At 43.7% G+C, this 20,643-nt stretch overlaps 1 protein-coding gene across 12 annotated transcripts in view; it reads right to left on the minus strand.

The window, feature by feature from the left end:
- abcc9 (ATP-binding cassette, sub-family C (CFTR/MRP), member 9) overlaps window positions 1-20,643 on the minus strand; it is a 140,621-nt gene that overhangs the window by 47,882 nt on the left and 72,096 nt on the right. For 8 of the 12 annotated variants that reach the window (XM_070544760.1, XM_054739817.2, XM_070544772.1 and 5 more), the window contains 8 exons: window positions 19,281-19,319; window positions 16,443-16,481; window positions 13,704-13,805; window positions 12,325-12,409; window positions 12,168-12,248; window positions 8,446-8,583; window positions 245-370; window positions 74-173 (listed from right to left, as the gene is read on the minus strand). In XM_070544760.1, the coding sequence (XP_070400861.1) occupies window positions 74-173; window positions 245-370; window positions 8,446-8,583; window positions 12,168-12,248; window positions 12,325-12,409; window positions 13,704-13,805; window positions 16,443-16,481; window positions 19,281-19,319 (710 nt within the window). The remainder of the gene's footprint in view (window positions 1-73; window positions 174-244; window positions 371-8,445; window positions 8,584-12,167; window positions 12,249-12,324; window positions 12,410-13,703; window positions 13,806-16,442; window positions 16,482-19,280; window positions 19,320-20,643) is intronic. The other 4 variants (XM_070544945.1, XM_070544826.1, XM_054739823.2 and 1 more) reach the window with 2 other exon arrangements.

The raw sequence follows: 20,643 nt of genomic DNA on the forward strand, positions 1-20,643 counted from the left end.
GACAAATTAAAGTACTAATTTAATTTTAGTCACTGTAAAGAAGAAGAATCGTACAGAAAATAAAGACCGTTACCTTCATCTTCATCATCAATTTGGTTCTTGGGCTCCCTGGAGTAAAACGCTCTCCTCAGGGTTTTCCTCTCCAGGGTGGTCTGGCTGTCCTGCTGGATATCCTGCAAACACAACAATAAATCATTTAGTCTGAATATAAATTCACGTGAAGGTGGGTTAGGATTAGGATTACCTTCTCCAGCTCCTGGTCCTGTCGGTTCATCAGAGTTTTCCAGTGATCGTAAAGCTCTGTGTCATGAGTCTGAATGTCCTTCAGGGTTCCCTCTCTGAGTACAGAACCGTCCTTCATCGCTATGATCTGGATAAAAAACGTGTCACTCTTTAATTCTGCGGTCGGAAGGATCCGGTGAAAGCAGGTCTTCCGTTTGATTTGAAACAAACAACACAACATCTTAAACGTGATGACGCAGCGGCTTTTCAGTCTCACGTGGTTCTGGAGGAGTTCTGACCCAGCTTCAGTTTATTGATGTTTGCACAAACCCAGCCTCCTGAAAGTCCTGTCTCAGGATTTCAGGTCAGGTTCAGGTCTGGACTTGGACCGAACCATCACAGCGTCTAGACCCTTCTGTATGAATGATCTGGTTCGGTCCAAGCTTCAGCTGTCAGGCAGACGACCTCACTGGTGACACTAGAAAACGTCGGTATCCAAAGAGGGTCATGCTGGACTCAATAACTGCAGAAGGAGTCCAAACCATGAATCCGCCACCACCGTGCTTATATGTGTATTACAGTGATGGTTTTAGTTCTAATGCTGCTGTGCATTGTGTGATTTGTTCAGACAAAACTACAAATCTCATACTTGCTCAGTTTGTTTCTAATTTTCTGGTCATGAACTTTTAACCTTTAGCCAGCTAACTGAGGGCTGAAGAGTGAACAGATGTGTTTGGGTTATGTTGACCTCCGACCTTCCTGGGAACTTTAGCCTAGTTTATACTTCTCGGTCTGCAAAGGTGCAGAGACACGCGACGCCATTATCTGCGATTGCAAGGATTCTCCAATAGGCTTGCAAGGATGCATGAACACTTTTCTAAATATCCGTAGAAAGCGACGGATCAGGACGCTACTTCCTCCTTTAACTTCATCAGCAGCCTTGCCATTCCTCTTCAAAAACATAAAATGAGAGTTAAGAGACACGGAGCAGACTGAAGAACTTCTCACAGAAAAACTCAGGCGATATATACGTTCATACTCCCGTGACTGAAGGTGGGCAAAGATAAGCAGCAAACTTTTTATTTATGTTGATAAATTACAGGAAACGTGAGTTTAGAGATGATGACTGGATGATGAGCTGGAGGACAAATCTGTCTGTGTTAAGTCTCTGTAACACAAAAACACAATATAAACACACTAGAGACGTGACCGCATTGGTTGCAGGATGCGCCAGAAAGGCGCTACGTCCTCTGCTGTCCTGGTGGAGAAATGCTTTACAGCACTGACGTATAAAGGGAAAACGTTTCCGTCGATGTTGTAGGGCTGTCATGGTTGACACGTCTCTACAACATTGCGTGGTCATCGGGGGCAGTTCCTAGGGAGTGGCAGACCGGGGTGGTGGTCCCCATCTTTAAGAAGGGTGACCTGAGGGTGTGTTCCAACTATAGGGGGATCACACTCCTCAGCCTCCCTGGAAAGGTCTACTCCAAGGTACTGGAGAGGAGGGTCCGATCGATAGTTGAATCTCAGATAGAGGAGGAGCAATGTGGTTTTCGTCCTGGCCGTGGAACTGTGGACCAGCTCTATACCCTTGCAAGGGTGATGGAGGGGGCATGGGAGTTTGCCCAACCAATCCACATGTGCTTTGTGGATTTGGAGAAGGCTTATGACCGTGTCCCCAGGGGCACCCTGTGGGGGACGCTCCAGGAGTATGGGGTGGGTGGCTTTCTGTTAAGGGCCATTCAGTCCCTTTACCAGAGGAGCGTGAGTTTGGTCCGCATAGCCGGTAGTAAGTCGGACCTGTTCCCAGTGAGGGTTGGACTCCGCCAGGGCTGCCCTTCGTCACCGGTTCTGTTCATCACATTTATGGACAGAATTTCTAGACGCAGCCGTGGTGTGGAGTGTGTCGAGTTTGGTGGCAGGAGAATCTCGTCTCTGCTTTTTGCGGATGATGTGGTCCTCCTAGCTTCATCCAGCTCTGACCTTCAGCTCTTGCTGGGTAGGTTCGCGGCCGAATGTGAAGCGGCTGGGATGAGGATCAGCACCTCCAAATCTGAGACCATGGTTCTCGACCGGAAAAGGGTGGCTTGCCACCTCCGGGTCGGGGGAGAGGTCCTACCTCAAGTGGAGGAGTTTAAGTATCTCGGGGTCTTGTTCACGAGTGAGGGTAGGAGGGATCGGGAGATCGACAGGCGGATTGGTTCGGCGTCTGCAGTGATGCGGACGCTGAGCCGATCTGTCGTGGGGAAGAGGGAGCTGAGCCAGAAAGCCAGGCTCTCGATTTACCGGTCGATCTACGTCCACATCCTCACCTATGGTCATGAGCTTTGGGTAATGACCGAAAGAACGAGATCGCGGATACAAGCGGCCGAAATGAGTTTCCTCCGTAGGGTGGCCGGGCTCAGCCTTAGAGATAGGGTGAGGAGCTCGGACATTCGGGAGGGACTCGGAGTAGAACCGCTGCTTCTCCGGATCGAAAGGAGCCAGTTGAGGTGGTTTGGGCATCTGGTCAGGATGCCTCCTGGACGCCTCCCTGGGGAGGTGTTTCGGGCATGTCCTGCCGGCAGAAGGCCCCCGGGTCGACCCAGGACACGTTGGAGAAGTTACATCTCCAATCTGGTCCGGGAACGCCTTGGGGTCCTGCCGGAGGAGCTGGTGGACAAGGCCGGGGAGAGGACGGCCTGGAGCTCCCTAGTTGGGATGCTGCCCCCGCGACCCGGACCCGGATAAGCGGAGGAAGACGAGACGAGACGAGACGAGAGACGTTTCCGTCAGTTCATGTGGCGGAGACGTTTAAACTAGGCTTTAAACTCTAAATATGGATGAGCAACAGCTTCTTCACTAATCTCCTTTTGTCAGCACACACATGTACGCTCCAGACCAGCCAATGTGTTGGTTTCATAGATGAGTTTGAACTAAAGAGGTTGGGTTAATTAGTCCACGGGCATTTTAGCTTCATTTTAAATAAACAACATCATTAGTCCTATTTAGCCGTTCACTTTTAATTAATAAAACAAATGGGTAAGTCCAATGCAGTTTTATTTCTTTAGCACATAGTATATGGAACTAGGATTGGGACAATATTAAATTTTACTTGTAACATGTTTTGTAACTGTGACTTTTGCTTTGTAGCATCTGATTCGCCTTTTGTAACACGTTATTCTCATTTTGTAACAGGTTAATTAGTTTTGTAACATTTAACAGTAACGTCCAGCAATGGTCAGTTTTTCGGTACTGTTTGACCATCCAACATCTGGTCAAAAAGGAGACTCGAGACTGTATATGTCCCCTCTAAATCAGCCTGCCTCCATCACACCAGCTGGAGCTCAGAGCCTGCAGCTCTGACGTAGATAATGAAATGTCAACAAAAACATTCTCTCCTCAAGGTCCCTCACAGAGCACCTTTTATCTGACTCCTTGCCTCACAGAAGAAAGAAGATTTAAAATTAAATATGAAGTTCTAAAACTTATAAGCTAGAGGAGTGGTTCCCAAACTTATTTAGCCGCGCATCCCCTTCTATGTCCCGACCATGTCGACGCACCCCCCAGCCCCCACATCAGGGCATGGAGATATATATATATATATATATATATATATATATATATATATATATATATATATATATATCAGACGTCAAGCTAAACAGACAGGGTTAAAAAAAATATGATCGACCTTTTTCCCCATCACTTTCATTTTTTAAATAGTAATTACAAAGCATTCAATACCATTACAATTTCCTTTGATTTAATTTTAAATAAATATTTAGAGTGCCCAGGTAGCACATAAACAATGCAATTTAACAGTTTTCTTAAAGTAGGAACGTTTAACCTGTGCGACCAGAGCGCTCTCCTTCCTTCTGCTCTGCGTAAACCTGAACTGATCACCTACTTGTGCGTAATCAAATGTCTATAGGGGAAGAGATGGAAAAGCTATAGCCATGAGGTTCACTTTTGCCTCAGACTAACTTATTGCTGTTTTATGGTGTGGCTGAATATGCGATCCGCTGCCACGCGTACTGGAACAACAAATGTTGCAGTAACATGAGTTCAGGTTCGGAGTCACTGGCTGGAGCGGACCCGACTTTAATACGTCGTCCCAAAATAGAAGCTAATATCTTAATTTGACCTTGAATGAAAAATGTTGTTATTAAATCTCTTAAAAGTTTTTATCACAGTGGAGGCAGAGCTCATTTCTGTCTTCAGTCTGACGGCGCGCCGGAGTTTGCGCGGCGTGCGCGCTTATTGAATCTCTGTGTGTGTGTGCGCGCGGCACAGCTCCACAAAGCTTGGTTTATGCTTGACGCATTCACTTTCTGCTTGGTGATGCGGCTGGCGGATGGAACGCGCTTCACAACTTGCAGCGTTTAAGTCACTGCGTCTCGTTATTGGCACTATTTAAACTTCTGCCCAGCCCAGATGTGCTCACTGGACTTGTGCACCCGTGAGCCGTGGTTCCGCTGGAACACGTCTGATCCGACAGACACACTCTGAACTTCAGATCTTCAGCGCGCTGTTAATAGCCTGAATGGGAATCAATTCTTGATTTATTGCATCCACAATGTTCTGTGTGTGAGGTTTACAACGTCAGAACACCTGCATGAGACAGGTGTTAATTACAATCTGCCAGAATGACTCGCCACCTTCAGATTTCTCCAACATCGTTAAAAATGATCAAATACGGAACATATCGGCGTGCGCAGGCCAGAGTGCTGAAGCTCGACGCATTGTTATTATGAAGCTAGGGCACATGTGGAGGACACACACATACGCAAAAATATACTTGTTTTCAATTAAATTTATTGTGCCCTCTTACTATTTCTTTGGCCCACCCACAAATGAGTTTCTGGCTACGCTAATGGTGACAACTGACAGACTTCTCTGAGCTCTGCAGCCATCACACTTTTCACCTCGCGCACCCCCGGGGGTGCGCGCACCACACTTTGGGAATCCCTGAGCTAGATAATCATTAAATAAACGTGTATTTATTGCTACTTATGATAATTAATATAATGAAATGCTTTCATTAATCTGTGCTCAATGATTGAAGGTTGAAATGAATATTATGATTATGGGTACATTGATTGATATATGTTTCAGCATGTTGATATGACAAGGTCATCACCATTTGCACTCACACAAGAACAAAGTAAGGTAAAGTTAAACTCATGACACACAAATAGCCTTTACCCCAGATAAAAGCATCCGGTATCAAAGAAGGCGTGTTTCTGAGATTCTTGGTAATATTCCTCAAACTTGTCAACCTCTGGTTGGCTACACAATCATTACATGAGGACATTAAAACCAGATTACTCGGGTTTTCCCTCAGTTCTAGAGAAAGCTTCAGACCCGCCACCTGAAGCAAAATCCTCTTTAACCATCAAAGCTTTTGACATGTCGTCAAAACCTTTTTGAACCTGCGCAGCTGATAAAGCAAACAGTTCCTGCCAAACAAGCTGATATTATTTAGACTCCTTAAGAGTTATTCCTGAGACGCAAACTAGTTACAACTGTCGTTACCTGGAGATGTGTCTGGACTGACTGGTCGTACTGCAGTTAATCTACGGACTTCAGTACCTGGGGTCTCCGACCCCCTCCCCCCCGACATCTCGGATACGAAAAGGGCGTCTCCACTTGGGTACGTAGAAGACAGTGAGATTGCGTCTGATGAATTTTTGATAACAATCAGCTTCATAGCTTAACGCAAACCAAATTCTTTTACATCCAGAACTCAGCTCTCCTAGATACGGAAGTTCTGATAACATCGCATTCACACACAGGTTCATACATCACATCTAGTTCCATCCATCACAGTAAATGTTAGTTAACTTGTCATGTTTTAATTGCTCGTAAAATAAATTCTTACTTTTATAAACCTGACTGTTTTCTGAATCAAACGAAGTGTTTACAATCCCCTAATAAATAAACAATCTTCTGATTAAAGCACAATAAAGACCAGGCAGGGTCATATTCTATATTTAGAGTATCACAGCTTTTTGGTCAAAAGTAGAGGTAATATATATATTGAGTTCTTAAAGCATTCAATTTACCAAACCCTACATAAATGTGGTACGTAACATGAAACTTTTATTTAGTAACTTGCAGAAAAAAAATCAATGTACAAGTTTCAAATCACAAATCTCAGTCTACAGTTACTAAACTCAAGTCTACAAGTATAAAACATTTTGTCCCAATTCTAGCTTCCTTCCAACAGGAATTGTCTTGGATAGAAATCCAAGACTCATGATTGGCTGGTCAGACAAAGCCTGTCATTGGTTCTTCTTCACTGGCTGCCAGTGACTTTCAGAGTGAAGTTTAAGATTTTTATTTTTATTTTTAAATCACTGAATGGTCTTGCCCCACCGTATCTCTCTGAGATTCTTTCCTTTTATAAACCGGCCCGGAACCTCAGGTCAGCGGACCAACTACTGTTAGAGGTCCCGAGGTCGAGGAAGAAGCTCAGGGGAGATCGAGCGTTCTCAAGATGTGGACCTGCACTGTGGAACGCCCTACGACTGAGTGTACGTCAGGCTAACTTCGCTGTCATCATTTAAATCCGTCCTGAAAACACACTTTTATCGCGAGCTTCTGACATGGCCTGAGACTCTGTCTCGTGTGGGTTATTTTATTTTATTTATTTTAATTTTTAATTCTGTTTTATCTTTTCTGTCTTAAGGATTTTAAATAGTTTTATGTAAATATTATAGTCTGTGTTGTCAGTGCTTTGTTCTGACTCCTTGTCATATAAAATGCACTTTATGAATAAAATTGATCTGATCTGATCTTTGGGAAGGAAGCTAGAATTGGGACAAAATGTTTTGTTCTTGTAGACTTGAGTTTTGTAACGGGAGACTGAGATGTGTGTTTTGAGAGTTGTGATTTGAAACTTGTACATTGATTTTTTTTGCAAGTTACAAAATGAAAGTTTCATGTTACGTTTGCCTTGGCTGGCAACAGGAAGGCACTCTATGAATGAATGAATGAATGACGTGTCAAATGTTACCGGTTACAAAACGAGAATTGTTTATGTTTATGTTTATGTATTTAGCAGACACTTTTGTCCAAAGTGACTTACAAGTGATAATCGGCATGTTGCCCTTGAGGCTAACAACAACAATAACAACAACTTGACATCAATCATGGAGAGGAGGGAACAAGGAGTGGACAGTAGAGAGGGGGGACGGGTGCAGGGAGGGTGCTAGTTTAGAAGATGCTCTCTGAAGAGCAGGGTCTTCAGGAGTTTCTTGAAAATTGAAAAGGAAGCCCCTGTTCTGGTAGTGCTTGGAAGGTCATTCCACATTGGTGGAACGATGCATGAGAAGAGCCTGGATTGTCCTGAGCGTGGTGTAGGCACTGCTAGCCGACGATCCTGTGATGACCGGAGCGGCCGGGCCGAGACGTAAGCCTTTGTAAGAGGATTCAGGTAGATGGGAGCCGTACCGTCTCGGACTTTGTATGCTAGTGTTAGCAATTTGAATTTGATGCGTGCTGCTAGCGGTAGCCAGTGGAGTTCAATGAACAGAGGGGTGACGTGTGCTCTTTTTGGCTGATTGAAGACCAGACGCGCCGCTGCGTTCTGGACCATTTGAAGAGGTTTCACAGTACAGCCTGGAAGACCAGTTAGAAGGGCATTGCAGTAATCGAGGCGGGAGATGACAGTAGATTGCACCAGGAGCTGGGTGGCATGTTACAAGTTACAAAACAAAGTTACAGTTACAAAACATATTACAGGTTACAAAGCTTGGTACAAGTTACATGTAATATTGTCCCAATCCTAGTTCCATAATGACCAGCTGACCAGATGAACAATAAAAACAGAATGCATAAAAACTATAAAATTAATACAGCTAATCAATTAAAATTATCAGAGGCAAAAAATTTGACTAAAATAAGGAGACTTCAGGGCTGCTTTAAACCGGGGTAACGAAGAAACGTGATTGAGATTGAGTGGGTACGTATGAGCTCAGATACGACGGGGCCAAATTGTTAAGGGCTTTGGCTTTAGAACCTTAAATTGAAAAGGTAGATAACAGGGAACCAATGTAGCTCATCCAGAATTGGTGTGATATTTCTACGTCTGTCCGTGTTTGTTAAAAAGCGTGCTGCTGCATTCGGCATGTTCTGAAGGTGGTCAAGGGAGGATTTACTGAAATAAAAGTGCTAAACCTGCCGTGAATGTTCAACAGAACAGTAAAGTTATTTAGTAATGCTGAAATTAGGCCTCACCCAGTCTGCGTGAATGAGATACTGCAGCTTGTGGGTGACCAGAACCACCGTCCGCTTATCGTCCTGCAGAAACTTGAGGATTCCTTCTTGCATCAGGTGATCGCTGAGGTGGATGTCCAGTGCAGAGAAGGGATCGTCCTGTTAGATGAAATGACAAGTCAATAAAGTGTGAATTAAAAAACTCTGGTGGGCACAAGTTACTCAGTCCAAGAAGACTTTGGTTTCATTAACTTAAGTTGTTGTGAACTTCAAGTCCTGCCAGGTGTGCTGCAGCTGCAGGTGTAGGGCTTGCACCTGCTAGAGTGACTAAAATCACATTCTTGTGTGCTTGACAAGTACGCTCTTGGCAAATACAGCAGGAAGTCCGTCTTACCAAGTACAGAAGTACAAGGATGACAGTCGGAATAGAACTGTACTCCATTGCATCACGGCAACTAATGCTGCTTTATGCTAGTTTAAAAAGTGACCCGAAATAAAAATAAAAGCCTAGTTTGTCTCTTAAATTAAGTAAATAACAGTAAATACATTTTATTTGTATTATATTTGGTCCACTTTTGATCCAAACTGATAAAACACCGGCATTCCCCGCTGTTAGTGATAAATGACCCGCACTTGCATAGCGCCTTTCAGTCAGAGGACTCCAAAGCGCTTTACACTACAGTGTATCGTTCATCCATTCACACACACATTCACACACTGATGGTTTTGAGCTAAATTAAAGACAAAGGTGTGTTTTTCATCGGAACAGAGCTATTTAAGTCAATGCTGGTTTGACTTTGATAACGGGTTCGCTCATTAAGTGGTGAGTTGTGAGGAGTCCAGAAAAAAACACTATTTACAATAACAGACAACTTCATCTTTAAATATTTGGACTTCATTATCTGTATACTTGATATAAAAACACTACAGTTATGAGCTTTTTGCTCTAACATTCAGGTGTGTTTTTGAAGCAATGCATCTTCTTTCCGGCTCTTGGAGGGTGCAGACGCTTTTTTCCTCCTCTCCTCCATATCTTATCCTCAAGGCCTTTGTCTGTCTGTGTGTGCTGGGTGCACGGCTGCTTCTGCATTTTTTCTGGAAACTGGAATTCACTCAAATGGATCTCGTCAGCTGGTCTCTCAACGTGATTGATACAATTTTTTCAACGATGAGAACGGGAGAAGGGGCTCCCGGACGCCCTGCTGATACAGACCCAGTTGGACACATCATGGACTCCTGGAAACAGTGGAACCTGATTTGTTTATCTCAGCTGTCTGTGGAGGACTCTGAAGACGTGTGGATATTCGTGGTGTTGGTGTCAGGTTTCCTGCTCACTGGCCTTGGAGGCTACCTGGCTTACCGGAAAATTAACGAGCTGTCGAGGAATACTGGCCTGATCCTGGAGCTCAGAGATGGTTTGCACCGCGCTATGAATTCACAGACTCACATAATTGTCTAGATGAATCGTAAGCTTGGAACTTTGGCGGAGATTCATTCTTTGGCACAAAAGATGGATGCCATCAAGGAGAGAGTGGACGAATCAGCACGGATTGGGATAGATTAACATCCATTAATTGGGATTCGGAGAGGTGAAGACCAGCAGACTGTAAGACAGAGAGGAAATTATCTCTGTCTGGCCCCAAAACAATTTCTAATTGGAATCTGACATCCTTGAGCCTGCAAGGCTCCAACAACCCCCCCCCACCCCCCCCCCACCCCCCTCAGAAGATATGTGGAATGTGCCGTCGCTATGGCAACTCAACTCTGCCTCCTTTCCCAGCCTGGGCGGGACTGCGGGAAGGCCGCTGAAGCATCCAGGGTCACTGCAACCCTCCAACCCTAAATGCCCCTCCCCCATCCACACTGAGGTGGCATGCGCTGCTTATTGTGGCTGCAGGAACTGAAGCTGGGATAGTCCCAACCCACCACCCCACCTAGTGGACACTTATGTTGTGTTGTCTGAAGTCTGTTGCATTTCTGTCTGAGGTGCCTCTTTTTTTCCCTCCACCTGAACCAATCCTCATATAAACCCTCTTATCTCTATTAAGGTAGCGCGGCTCGTGTTGCGAATGACCACAATCACCAATTCTTGTCATGTGTCTTGCCCATGTATGTCTGATCTCTGAATTGTGTGTACTGAAACTCTAATTTCCCTCTGGGATTAATAAAGTATCTTTGATTGATTTGATAGATTTGATAGATTTGATTGATTGATTGATTGATTGATTGATTGATTGATTGATTGATTGATTGATTGATTGATTATGGGATACCTAGCTGTCACAGGTCCGATGAAGGACTCACTGATTCATCCTCTATACAATGGGTGGAGCAAGAACATATCCGGGAACTTTGTGTGTACTTGCCATGATCTGATGTAGAATTGGAACAGTATTTGGTTCACGAGTACGCAAGTTCAGACAAGTACGGGATACGGCCCTGGTGACCAGCCTGAGGAGGAGGAGCCAAGCTGTTGTGGCTGCATAAGGCTCCTCCTCAGGGGTGGACTGGCCTATCTGGCATTCTGACACTGTCCCGGTGGGCTGCTTAGCCAAGTGGTAGAGCGATGGCATAGGAGTTGTTTTACCGCGTTAGCATGTAGCTAGATGTCACACTGATCTCCGCCCGTGGAGAATGAGCTGATCTGGAAGGCCAGGGCTCCCGAATGCAGCGGTCTGGCCCTGCTTGTAATTAAACAGTCCCAGTCCATATTAGATCTCACATTCGGCCTAGAGACGAGTCCGCGGGCGGCAACACCACCACCCCCACTGCTCTCCCAATGGGGAGGGCCGACGATTCGTTAAAACGCCAGGGCCGAATTTTGGTCCGAGTCCAGCCCTGCTCCTCCCCATGCTACTGAAGCAGTGGAAATTGTAAAAGTGTTGTTTTTTTCCTATTTACTGTGAAAACGTTCAACCTTTCCAATAAACTGTACAGTGAATACCAACAGGAAGTTGCTGTAGAGCAGTGGATGTTTACGACGGGGGTGCGACCCGCAGGTTTAGCCATGTTGCTAATGCCACAGATCTTTACTTTTTCTACATAGTTCATAAAAGGATTTAGCTCAAAAAGTGACCTTATTATTGTGTTTTTTGTAAATCTGAAAAAGACAGCAGCTTTGCGTTTAATGCTATGTATTTCTATTATCACAGCTTTGAAGCAGTCCATGCCTCTGGTTTGTAGGTGTTTATATTTTACAATTGTCTAGTTTTTTTTTTCTTTTCTGGCACCAGGGTCTGTTTATATTATTGGAAATTCAGTCTGAATTATCCTGAGGGTGGATGATGGGGTGTGTCTTACTGCACTTCACTAAAACTCATGTTATCACCCCTCGACGTCTCCTGCATGACGTTTATGTTCCACTGAATAGTTAAGATCAGATATGACCTTTCACAGTTTAACAGTCTTAAAGAAAACCTTCCCTCCTTTTAGTTTCAGAGTTAATGACTGGAGACAGAGAGTCAGGAGGGTATAGAGGAACGCCAGCGAAGGTTCTTGATAACCTCGATAACCAACTAGAGCTCTTTCACAGCAGTAGGAAATTAAAATATTCAATTAGGACAGATAAACTGGTGACAGCACGGCTCAGACATCAGAACTTTGTCAAGCAAACACCAAAATAAGAGCATCAGACAATAAGTTGTGATAAAAAATGAGAATATGTTCCTCTTGCTGTCTGGTTAGCTAAAGTTTTCTTCAACCTCCTTTTTTAACTCTAAACTCCAACTTTTCCAGAAGCTCACCAAGAAGACGATGTTGGTGTTCTGGTACAGAGCTCTGGCCACGCAGATCCTCTGCCTCTGACCTCCACTCAGGTTGATGCCCTGAAATGAAAACAGGAGCTCAGAACCACGAGGAAAAGGAAAAAGATCCAGAATTTAAAAAAAGTTGGGATCGTACTCTCTCCCCGATCTCAGTCTGATCTCCAAAAGGCAGCAGGTCGATGTCTGGCTGCAGAGAGCAGGCGTCGATCACTGCTTTGTACCTAAATAACACAACAGGAAGTGGATGTCACAAACGTACCAGAGACTAAAGGAGCGTTTTTTTTTTATTCCTTTCAAGGACAGTTGTGTTACACTCTAGACCGGGTGGGTTCAGTTAAGAAGAATAACTACAACGACTAAAACTCGTACTTAAACGAGTCCATTTAGAAAGATTTATTTTTAGTTGTTTTTGAAAATCAGATTTTAAACTTTTGTGAGAACTTCCTGGTGAGGCGCAGGGAGCTGCTCTGGCTGGAAATATGAACATTTCCAACCTTTTCTCATACGAGTCCCTCATACTAGAGTTTAGCGTCAGGGTTGTGCGACTGCTTGGGCGGCGGGGGGCTAAAAATGGGCCGCGGGGCCTGAGAACGTTGATCAGCTGGAGCATGAAGCTCAGGTTGGGGGCAAAATCAGGACTGGAGTGCATAAAACTACAAAAAGGAGGGAAATCTTGTTAATCTGAATATAAACATAATTGATCATCAAGTGTGACATTTTTATTCTCTAATGAGGCTCGGGGGGGGGGGGGTTAATACTGTGGGAATGACAGAAACGGCCTCTGGGAATGATATTAAAGTCCTTTTGCTCAAACAATCTCAGGTCTGGTTTAATCCTCAAAACAATCAGCTGGTCAGTGTGCAACTACGATGATATGTTTGACAGATGAGGGGGGCTTTCCTGGAATATTTCACAAGTTTTCCGACACAAAACCCAGATTCCAGTCTCCATTAGGAGCTTTTGATGGTCGTGTTTACTCATTTCACAGGATCGTTAACCCAAAGCAACTCACTTGTTATCTAACATTCATGTTTTGGTCTTTTTAATGTTTGGATCTTTTCCAAGATAATAATAGTATGGAAGGCTGCAGGGAATGGTGAGAGTGCTGACCACATTCCAACAATTAAAGGTGCAATATGCAACAATGACATCCTGTGGTCAGATGTGGGTACTGCAGTCCATTTTTTAAGTAATAACATGGCTCTCTCACTCCCGTTCTGTGAGTTTCACGGCTGTTGTTCGCTACAGATCGGCACTAGAAGATTCTAGATGACGAGCAAAGACGAGCCATACACGGTAAGCTGATAAGATAATTGTCCTCTCTGGTGTTAGCGCTCTTGGGTGTTTGACGGTACGGCCCAGCGCACCACCTCTAGGAAATGTCAGACTGAGCAGAAGTAACAAAAAGCACCTGAGACCAGACCTGCTTGATTTAAAATCTTTATAAAACAACGAAAAGGCGTTTCCCAGATTTTTATCCTGGAGCCTCTAAATCCCACGTGGTTGTGTGTTCACCTCTGTTTGTTGAACGGGCTGCCGAAGGTGATGTTCTCCTCCACCGTGGCGTTCAGCAGCCAGGACTTCTGCGCCGCGTAAGCCACAGAGTTCCTGTTCTTGCTATAGGTGCATCATGGGAAATGAAGGCAGAAACAGAAATCAGCCAAGAAACGACAAGTCCTGCCTTTAAAAAGCTTCAGAGAGCAGGAACACTGATCAGAAGTCACTGGTTCCTTCACACCTACAGATGAATCATCAAATCTGCAAAACTCTCATTAAATATTTGGATGTTCTGATTTATTACAATGTAAAAATAACCCGAGGGATTAAAAAAGTCTGAATTCGTATAAGAAAATTTAAATTCAAAATTTAAACATTCATTCTATTAGTTTAATAGATCATTGGTATAAATATTAAGCATTTATAAACTTTTTTATAGTCATATCAGATTCTTGTAAATACACTTTCGCCCTTTATTCCACTTTTATTACTATTTCTGAACAGTTTTAAGAATCATTTCCAAGCTGTCATCATCTCTGATGATCAAGCAGTTAAAGTACATCAATTGAATATAATTGTTGTTATAATAACAAACAATGGGCTGACTGGTTAACATCAGATCAGCGTTCCTGTTCTAATCGGCTCGATGAACACCGGAGGAGGGCGTTGGTGAAGAGGAGGCGGATATCGTTGGAAAAACCATCAAACTCCACCGCAACATGAGGAATCGTTGGTCAGATATGAGGAATAAAAACAGGAAATGGATCAGTTTACCGGCGGCGGGCCTGCGAATGATCAACAACAGCAGCAGCGTGTACGGCAACACAAAAACATACAAATGATGAAAACGTCAACAGGGAAACAGAGCGTTCTGCTGAGTCTCCACGTAAAAGACAAACACAAACAAAACAGTCGGTTCTAAAACCGGTTTCATGTTTTACTTTTGTCAGCTGAAATAAACGACACCCTTTTCCTGCTTTTACAGAACTGCCAACGGGAAGCTAAAAGAAAGTATTTACTGTTATGGGCTGTTGTTATTTTGTTTTCTGATTTTCATATATTTAAATATTTTGAAGGATTTTTCTGTGTTTGAATCGTTGACATAAATTAAAAACAGGTGTGATTCATCCCTAATGGGACAAATTAATATTCCAGACTATTTTTGGGAAAGAAACAGATCTGCTGGTGATTTCCCACAAAAGCACATTCTGGTACCGAGAACAGGGGCTGAGGAGGACTGTTCTGGATCGACCTGTGCCCAGTAAATCTAAATAAAAATAGGAATTATTCTAACTTTCCAGTGTTTTTAAAGAGCAAGTCACCCACAAATCAACTTTTTTTTCCTGATAAACTATATAAATGCGTGTCTAATCGTGCTGCAGACACGTGTAGTCAGTAGTTTAGCACTTTAGTGCATTTTAGTTTAAATTTAAATTTTCTGCTTAAAACTGTCAGTGTTGTACCATTGTCAGGTAAAAACTCTGCACTGCATTTGAATTTAAATCTGCCATCGCTATTGGCTAAGAGGTACCCTAGAACGTTAGCTGGTACCATATGATGTCACAATGGCATTGTGAGCCTGTGTGTGTGTATTTGTTAGCGGCCCCGCCCTCTCGGTCTGCTAGCAACAGCATTTGTTGCATTTTTCAAACAGGAAGTGAGAGTGGAGTAATACTTTGGTAGGGGGTGACTTGCTCTTTAAACTTCATCTGGAGTTTAAAGGGAGACTAGGCAGTTTGGCTTGCTTTTAGCACCCCCTAAAGTCCGTTTGTAGAACCAAAACCAAAACCAATCTCCTCGCTGCGCGTTTGTCTTTTTAACAGCTTAATCTAACAGCTGGAACGTTTCCCAGCGATCCTAAGTGTCTACAGGAGTGATTCATCACTGAAATATACAAATCAGCTGTGTTCATGATCTAAATCATGCTGGAGCCAAACTGCAGCGCCAGGTATGACAGCTAGATTTTTTCTAAATCAAACAGACCAGACCGGCAACTATGGAGCTGCAAGTGTTCTGGCCACAGGGGGCAATAGGGGCTGGCTGGCCTTTCATTAACCCTGTAAAGGGTCATTTTAGCACATACTGGCTCAAGAAAATGATCTAAAAATATGAAAAAATAGAAAAGTGTCCCTTTGACATATTTAATATAAACAATAAAATGAACAGATTATATCAGAACATAAAGATGGATGGTGATTAATCAGCAGGACATTTAAATGAGCAGGAAAGCAACTCCCAGCATTAAAAGCACAAATCTAACAACATTCCCAAAAGGAAAACCGCAAGATAAGACACTCTAGAGGCCACTGTGGCTCCTGAACGCTCACTGCTTTAGGATGCTGAAGCAAAACGTCCCAACAGTTCAAACATTTGAGCGGTTCGATGGTGTTTACACGTTATTGTTAGTATCTGACCTGTGTGGACAAGTACACCCGGCAGTTGAGTTTTACTCAGTGCAGCTGGTTTCGTTGTTAGCAGTTGAAAACTATTCATCCTTGCACCTGACATGATGTATGAAGGAACCTGATGCATCGTGGGAAAGAAGATTTGAGTTTTGACCTAAAAGGTTTTGCGTTCAGGAGCAACACGGCCTGCAGGAAACCTTTTCCCAATTAAATTCAAACCAGTATTCTCCACTTAGTGAAGCACAAAACCCACAAATGGTGTTAAAACTGATGGAAGGAGAAGCAGGAGGGGGGTCGAAGGGTCACTTGAGGTCTGAAACAAAAAGCAGGAGACCAGAAGAAGAAGCTGTACCTCCTGACGTCGTCCTCAGACTGCTCTGTCTCTGACCAACTGTCAAAGTGAGTACGTTAGTTAGAATTACCGTCAGCATGTGTGATTAAACACTCACAAACCACACAAAAACAAAGAAAAGCAGTTTTCTTTGTGTTTGAAGCAGAAAATAACAAAAGACCAGAAACATAAAAACAAAAGGAAAATATTTTCATGACAAACGCAGACGATGATGAAGCGATATCAGCCTGCTTATCGAATTAACCTTCCCACCCAGAAAAGAAGGGCCGTGTAAGTGATGCAGTCATCGTCTGTCTGGGATAATTAGGTTTTGTGGCTTCTTCCACAAAGATGTTTGGTATTTTAAGAGCCTCGGGGAGTTTAAAGCGTTAGCACACTCACAAACGCTCCACAGCTACAGACTCAGCATTGATCCTACCTCAACATGAGGCGTGGGAACCAAAAACCACTTCTTGTTGATTCCCTTATTCATTTCAGTCGGCGTGAATAACGTCACCGCGAACGTTGCGTAGCTCATGTATTCACTCAGCAGGAAACCTGGCGCTTAAGCAGCACAAATGCTCGGCGGTTTGGTTATACTTGACGAGAAAGGATGACAACCGGGCTACTTGCAATACTTACAAAGTAGACAATTCACCAAAGGGAGGAAAAACTACGAATATGCAAATGTATTTGAGCACAAAATACACAATAATGCTATAGTAAAGCTATATTTATTAAACTTATTGCCTCTACGAGGCGCTTAGAGGTGTGAAGAATGAAAGTACTGAATTTCCATTAAAAGCTATATTTTTATGTTACCAAGCATTTTGCTTGGCACAGCTAGGCTGGGCCTGGTAGAAAATGGCGGACTCGGTAAGTCGAGTAGCTGCCTCTGAGCCCAGCAGATGTCGTTATCTCGCTCAGAAGAGGGAGCAATTGGTTGAGCAAACGGCCTTGAATGACTGATCAGCAGATTGCTCGCCGTGTGCGCCCGATTTTCACTGACTTTTCCGCCTCACGAGACGCTGAGCCGAAAACCTGACCAATCAGATATTTTCTGCCTCACGGGGGGTAGAAACTCGCCGTGTGCGCACTCCATGATGAACTTTTCTAGTGGCCAATCGAAGCACGTTCTCTGATCACATGATTTCAAGATTGCAGCCCCCTGTCTGCATGTCAGAAAATAAACAAAACAGAGACAGAGCTGGGAAAGGAGGAAGTGCCTCAACTTTTCTTTTTGACGAAGCGCCGCCGCCACCGGCATTTCAAGGTAAGGAGAGTATCGTATGGTGGCTGGAAAGATGGGCCAGGCAAGGAGTTTATGCCAATTTACTCCAAGAGATGTGCCTGGAAGACCCAGAATCCTTCCGACAGTACCGCCGCCCGGATCCTTCGAGAGGGTAGTGGAAACAGTGGGCCCATCGATCCGCAAGGTAGCGTTTTGTTGATTTTTCAGACACGCAGACGGGGCAGGGCCCTGCATCTGAATACATATTGGGGTCATGTGAGCGGAGAACGCACTTTGATTGGCCACTAGAATATTTCAGCTCAGCCTGCAGCTCATGTAGTGCGCACACTGTGAGTTTCTACCCCTGTGAGGCGGAAAATATCTGACTGGTCAGATATTTGGCTCAGCGTCTCGTGAGGCAAAAATCTCAGAGAAAATCAGGCGCACATGGCGAGCAATCTGCTGAGCAAACGGTCATTCGAGGCCGTTTGCTCAGCAGATTGCTCTCGTGTGCGGCAGGCTTAGGCGTTACACACCAGACTGACAGCTGACGTCACTTACTGGTCACATTGGTCAGCAGGGCAATGTGTCAGGAATGGTTTAAACTGGGTGATTTAAGGTGGCAAAGACAGATGACTGCACCAAAACAATAAACACAGCAAATACACAAAACACATTGATAGAATAGTTAACAACACAATCAGCGCTGCTCCAAATGCCACAAACACACAATCTCTTAAGTAACGCTTCTATATTTAGTGATAAAAACAGTTTTTAAAATGTTTTTGCAGCCCCGTGGTCTTTAATCCTTTAAACATTTTCTCTAACAGCAGCTTGTGGACATAATCAGAAGGAGCTGAAGCTCTTTCTGACACGTTCCTGTGTGTCCAGAATAGGGAGCCTAAGCCACGCCCATCCACTTCCGGACCACGGGTCCCTGGAAGAACGGAAAAATGAACGCAAGTCAACGGGGCTAAAAATGCTATTTTCTAATTCCGCTTGTTTTCTGCCATGGATTTCACACATGATGCCCATGAAGTTTAAAGACACATTTTGATACCAAGAACGTGCTTATTTTCGAACGGGAGCGTGAAAATAAGTTCAGGACTACAAATGCGCTTCACGAAAGTGACGTCATCGAACCAGACACAGAGAAAGCTGAGGGAAAAGGGCTGAAAGTTCAGCAAACTTCCCATAGGAGGAAAGAACCACCATAAATCTGGTCATGTGGTAAGTAGCAGCTACGCTAGGGGAGAGGAGATTATGTGGTGACGTCACAAATGCGACGTGCCGATTTCTGCTGTGTAGTCATGCTAATTACGAACTTTTACAAGCTAATGAGTCTCAAAGTACGTGACTGGTGTGATCAAAACATCCATCATTCTGCTTTATTTAAACTGCAGTACAACACGTGTGATCCAGGGCGTAAGGCAAAACGGGCTATAAAATAGCGTTTTTAGCCCCGTTGACTTGCATTCATTTTTTCGTTCTTCCGGGAACCCGTGAGCCGACCGGAAGGGGAGGAGACCTAGGCTCCCTGCAGTTCAACTGTTGTTTTTGAACAGGAAGCCGAAGAAACTTAAGCTACGTTTACAGTTTCTAGAGACAGAGGCAGAGAGGTGGAGTACCTGACGTTCCCCTCGTGGACCATCTCACAATCAGGCAGCCTGATTTTAATGAAGGCAGGAAGTAAAGTGAAACCACACACAGAAACATCCACAACAGTTAGTGTGAAACCTGGAGAGGCTGCAGGTGGAAGTGTCTGCAGAAATCATTTCATTCAAACGAGACCCAAGCTCATTTGTGATTTGGGTGCTAGTGTGATTTCACAATAAAAGCACCTAAATCTGCATCACTGAAGCAAAACAGCCTTTAAAATAATTAAATTATAAAAATCAAAACATCTGCATTTCTAATATGATGTATTTTTATACTTTAACTCATTCACTGCCAATGACGAGCCCCCGCACCGTGAGAACAAACATCTCAGCTCTAAAGCCGATCTTCATCCGCGTACGTCACACGTCACGTGATCAGGAAGCAGAACATCCATGTGTTAGGAGATCGTTTTGGGCCGCTGCTGTAAAAAAAGTGAGGCGTGAACCGGAAAAGCTTCTGCCGATCACAATTCAATAACAGATTATGAAAGAACGGATAACGCTCGAAACGCGTGGATTCTTCCTGATGTAAGAAGTGAGTCTCCGCTTTGATTTGGCGTCGACATCATCCTAGCGCGTAATGTTCTGAGTCTCTTAAAAAAACAGTAAAAATGGTGAGAAACGCTGGCAGCGAAGGGCTTTACAGGTCAGGAAACGGCTGGCAGTGAATGAGTTAATAACAATTACCCTGAAAATGTTCATCAATTTTAGGCTAAATGTGTTCAATATTTTTACTTTAATTCTGAATCCTGTAAAAAGCAACAATGTGCAATTTTCATATTTATCTGTGAATAAATACACTTAAATGCTGCTTAAAAATATTCAGCATTACGTCCTAACTGAGTTGCTGATACCATCAAAAATATCTGCAGATAAAGTTGGGAATACATGGAAAAAATAATTAACCAACAGATACTTTATTAAATAGTATTTCTTAAGATTTTCCATGAACAATCCTAAAGATTTATTTAGATGAATGATGATCAGAGACAGAATATTAAAAGTTTACACTAATCTCTGGGAAAGAAAGAAAAACGGATTATTAAAAATGATCCAACTTTCCCTCTAAAGCTTAGGTGTCAAACTCAGGCCCTCAGGCCAAATTTGGCCCGCTGTCTATTTATATATGGACCGCGAGATCACATATCAAATATACATTAAAACTGGCCCATTTGGCCACACAGACTACAAATCCCATGCTTTGCAGCGTTAGCGCATCAATCAAAGTGCCCCCTCCTTTGTGTTTCCAGGTCTGTGGTGCCAGTATCGACCGGTGTCTGCAGCGTTACCTCCTCAGTCTCAGACAAACTGAAAACACTCCTCTTACTCAACA

This window comes from Nothobranchius furzeri, chromosome 1, assembly GCF_043380555.1.
Source record: "Nothobranchius furzeri strain GRZ-AD chromosome 1, NfurGRZ-RIMD1, whole genome shotgun sequence".
Taxonomy (NCBI): domain Eukaryota; kingdom Metazoa; phylum Chordata; class Actinopteri; order Cyprinodontiformes; family Nothobranchiidae; genus Nothobranchius; species Nothobranchius furzeri.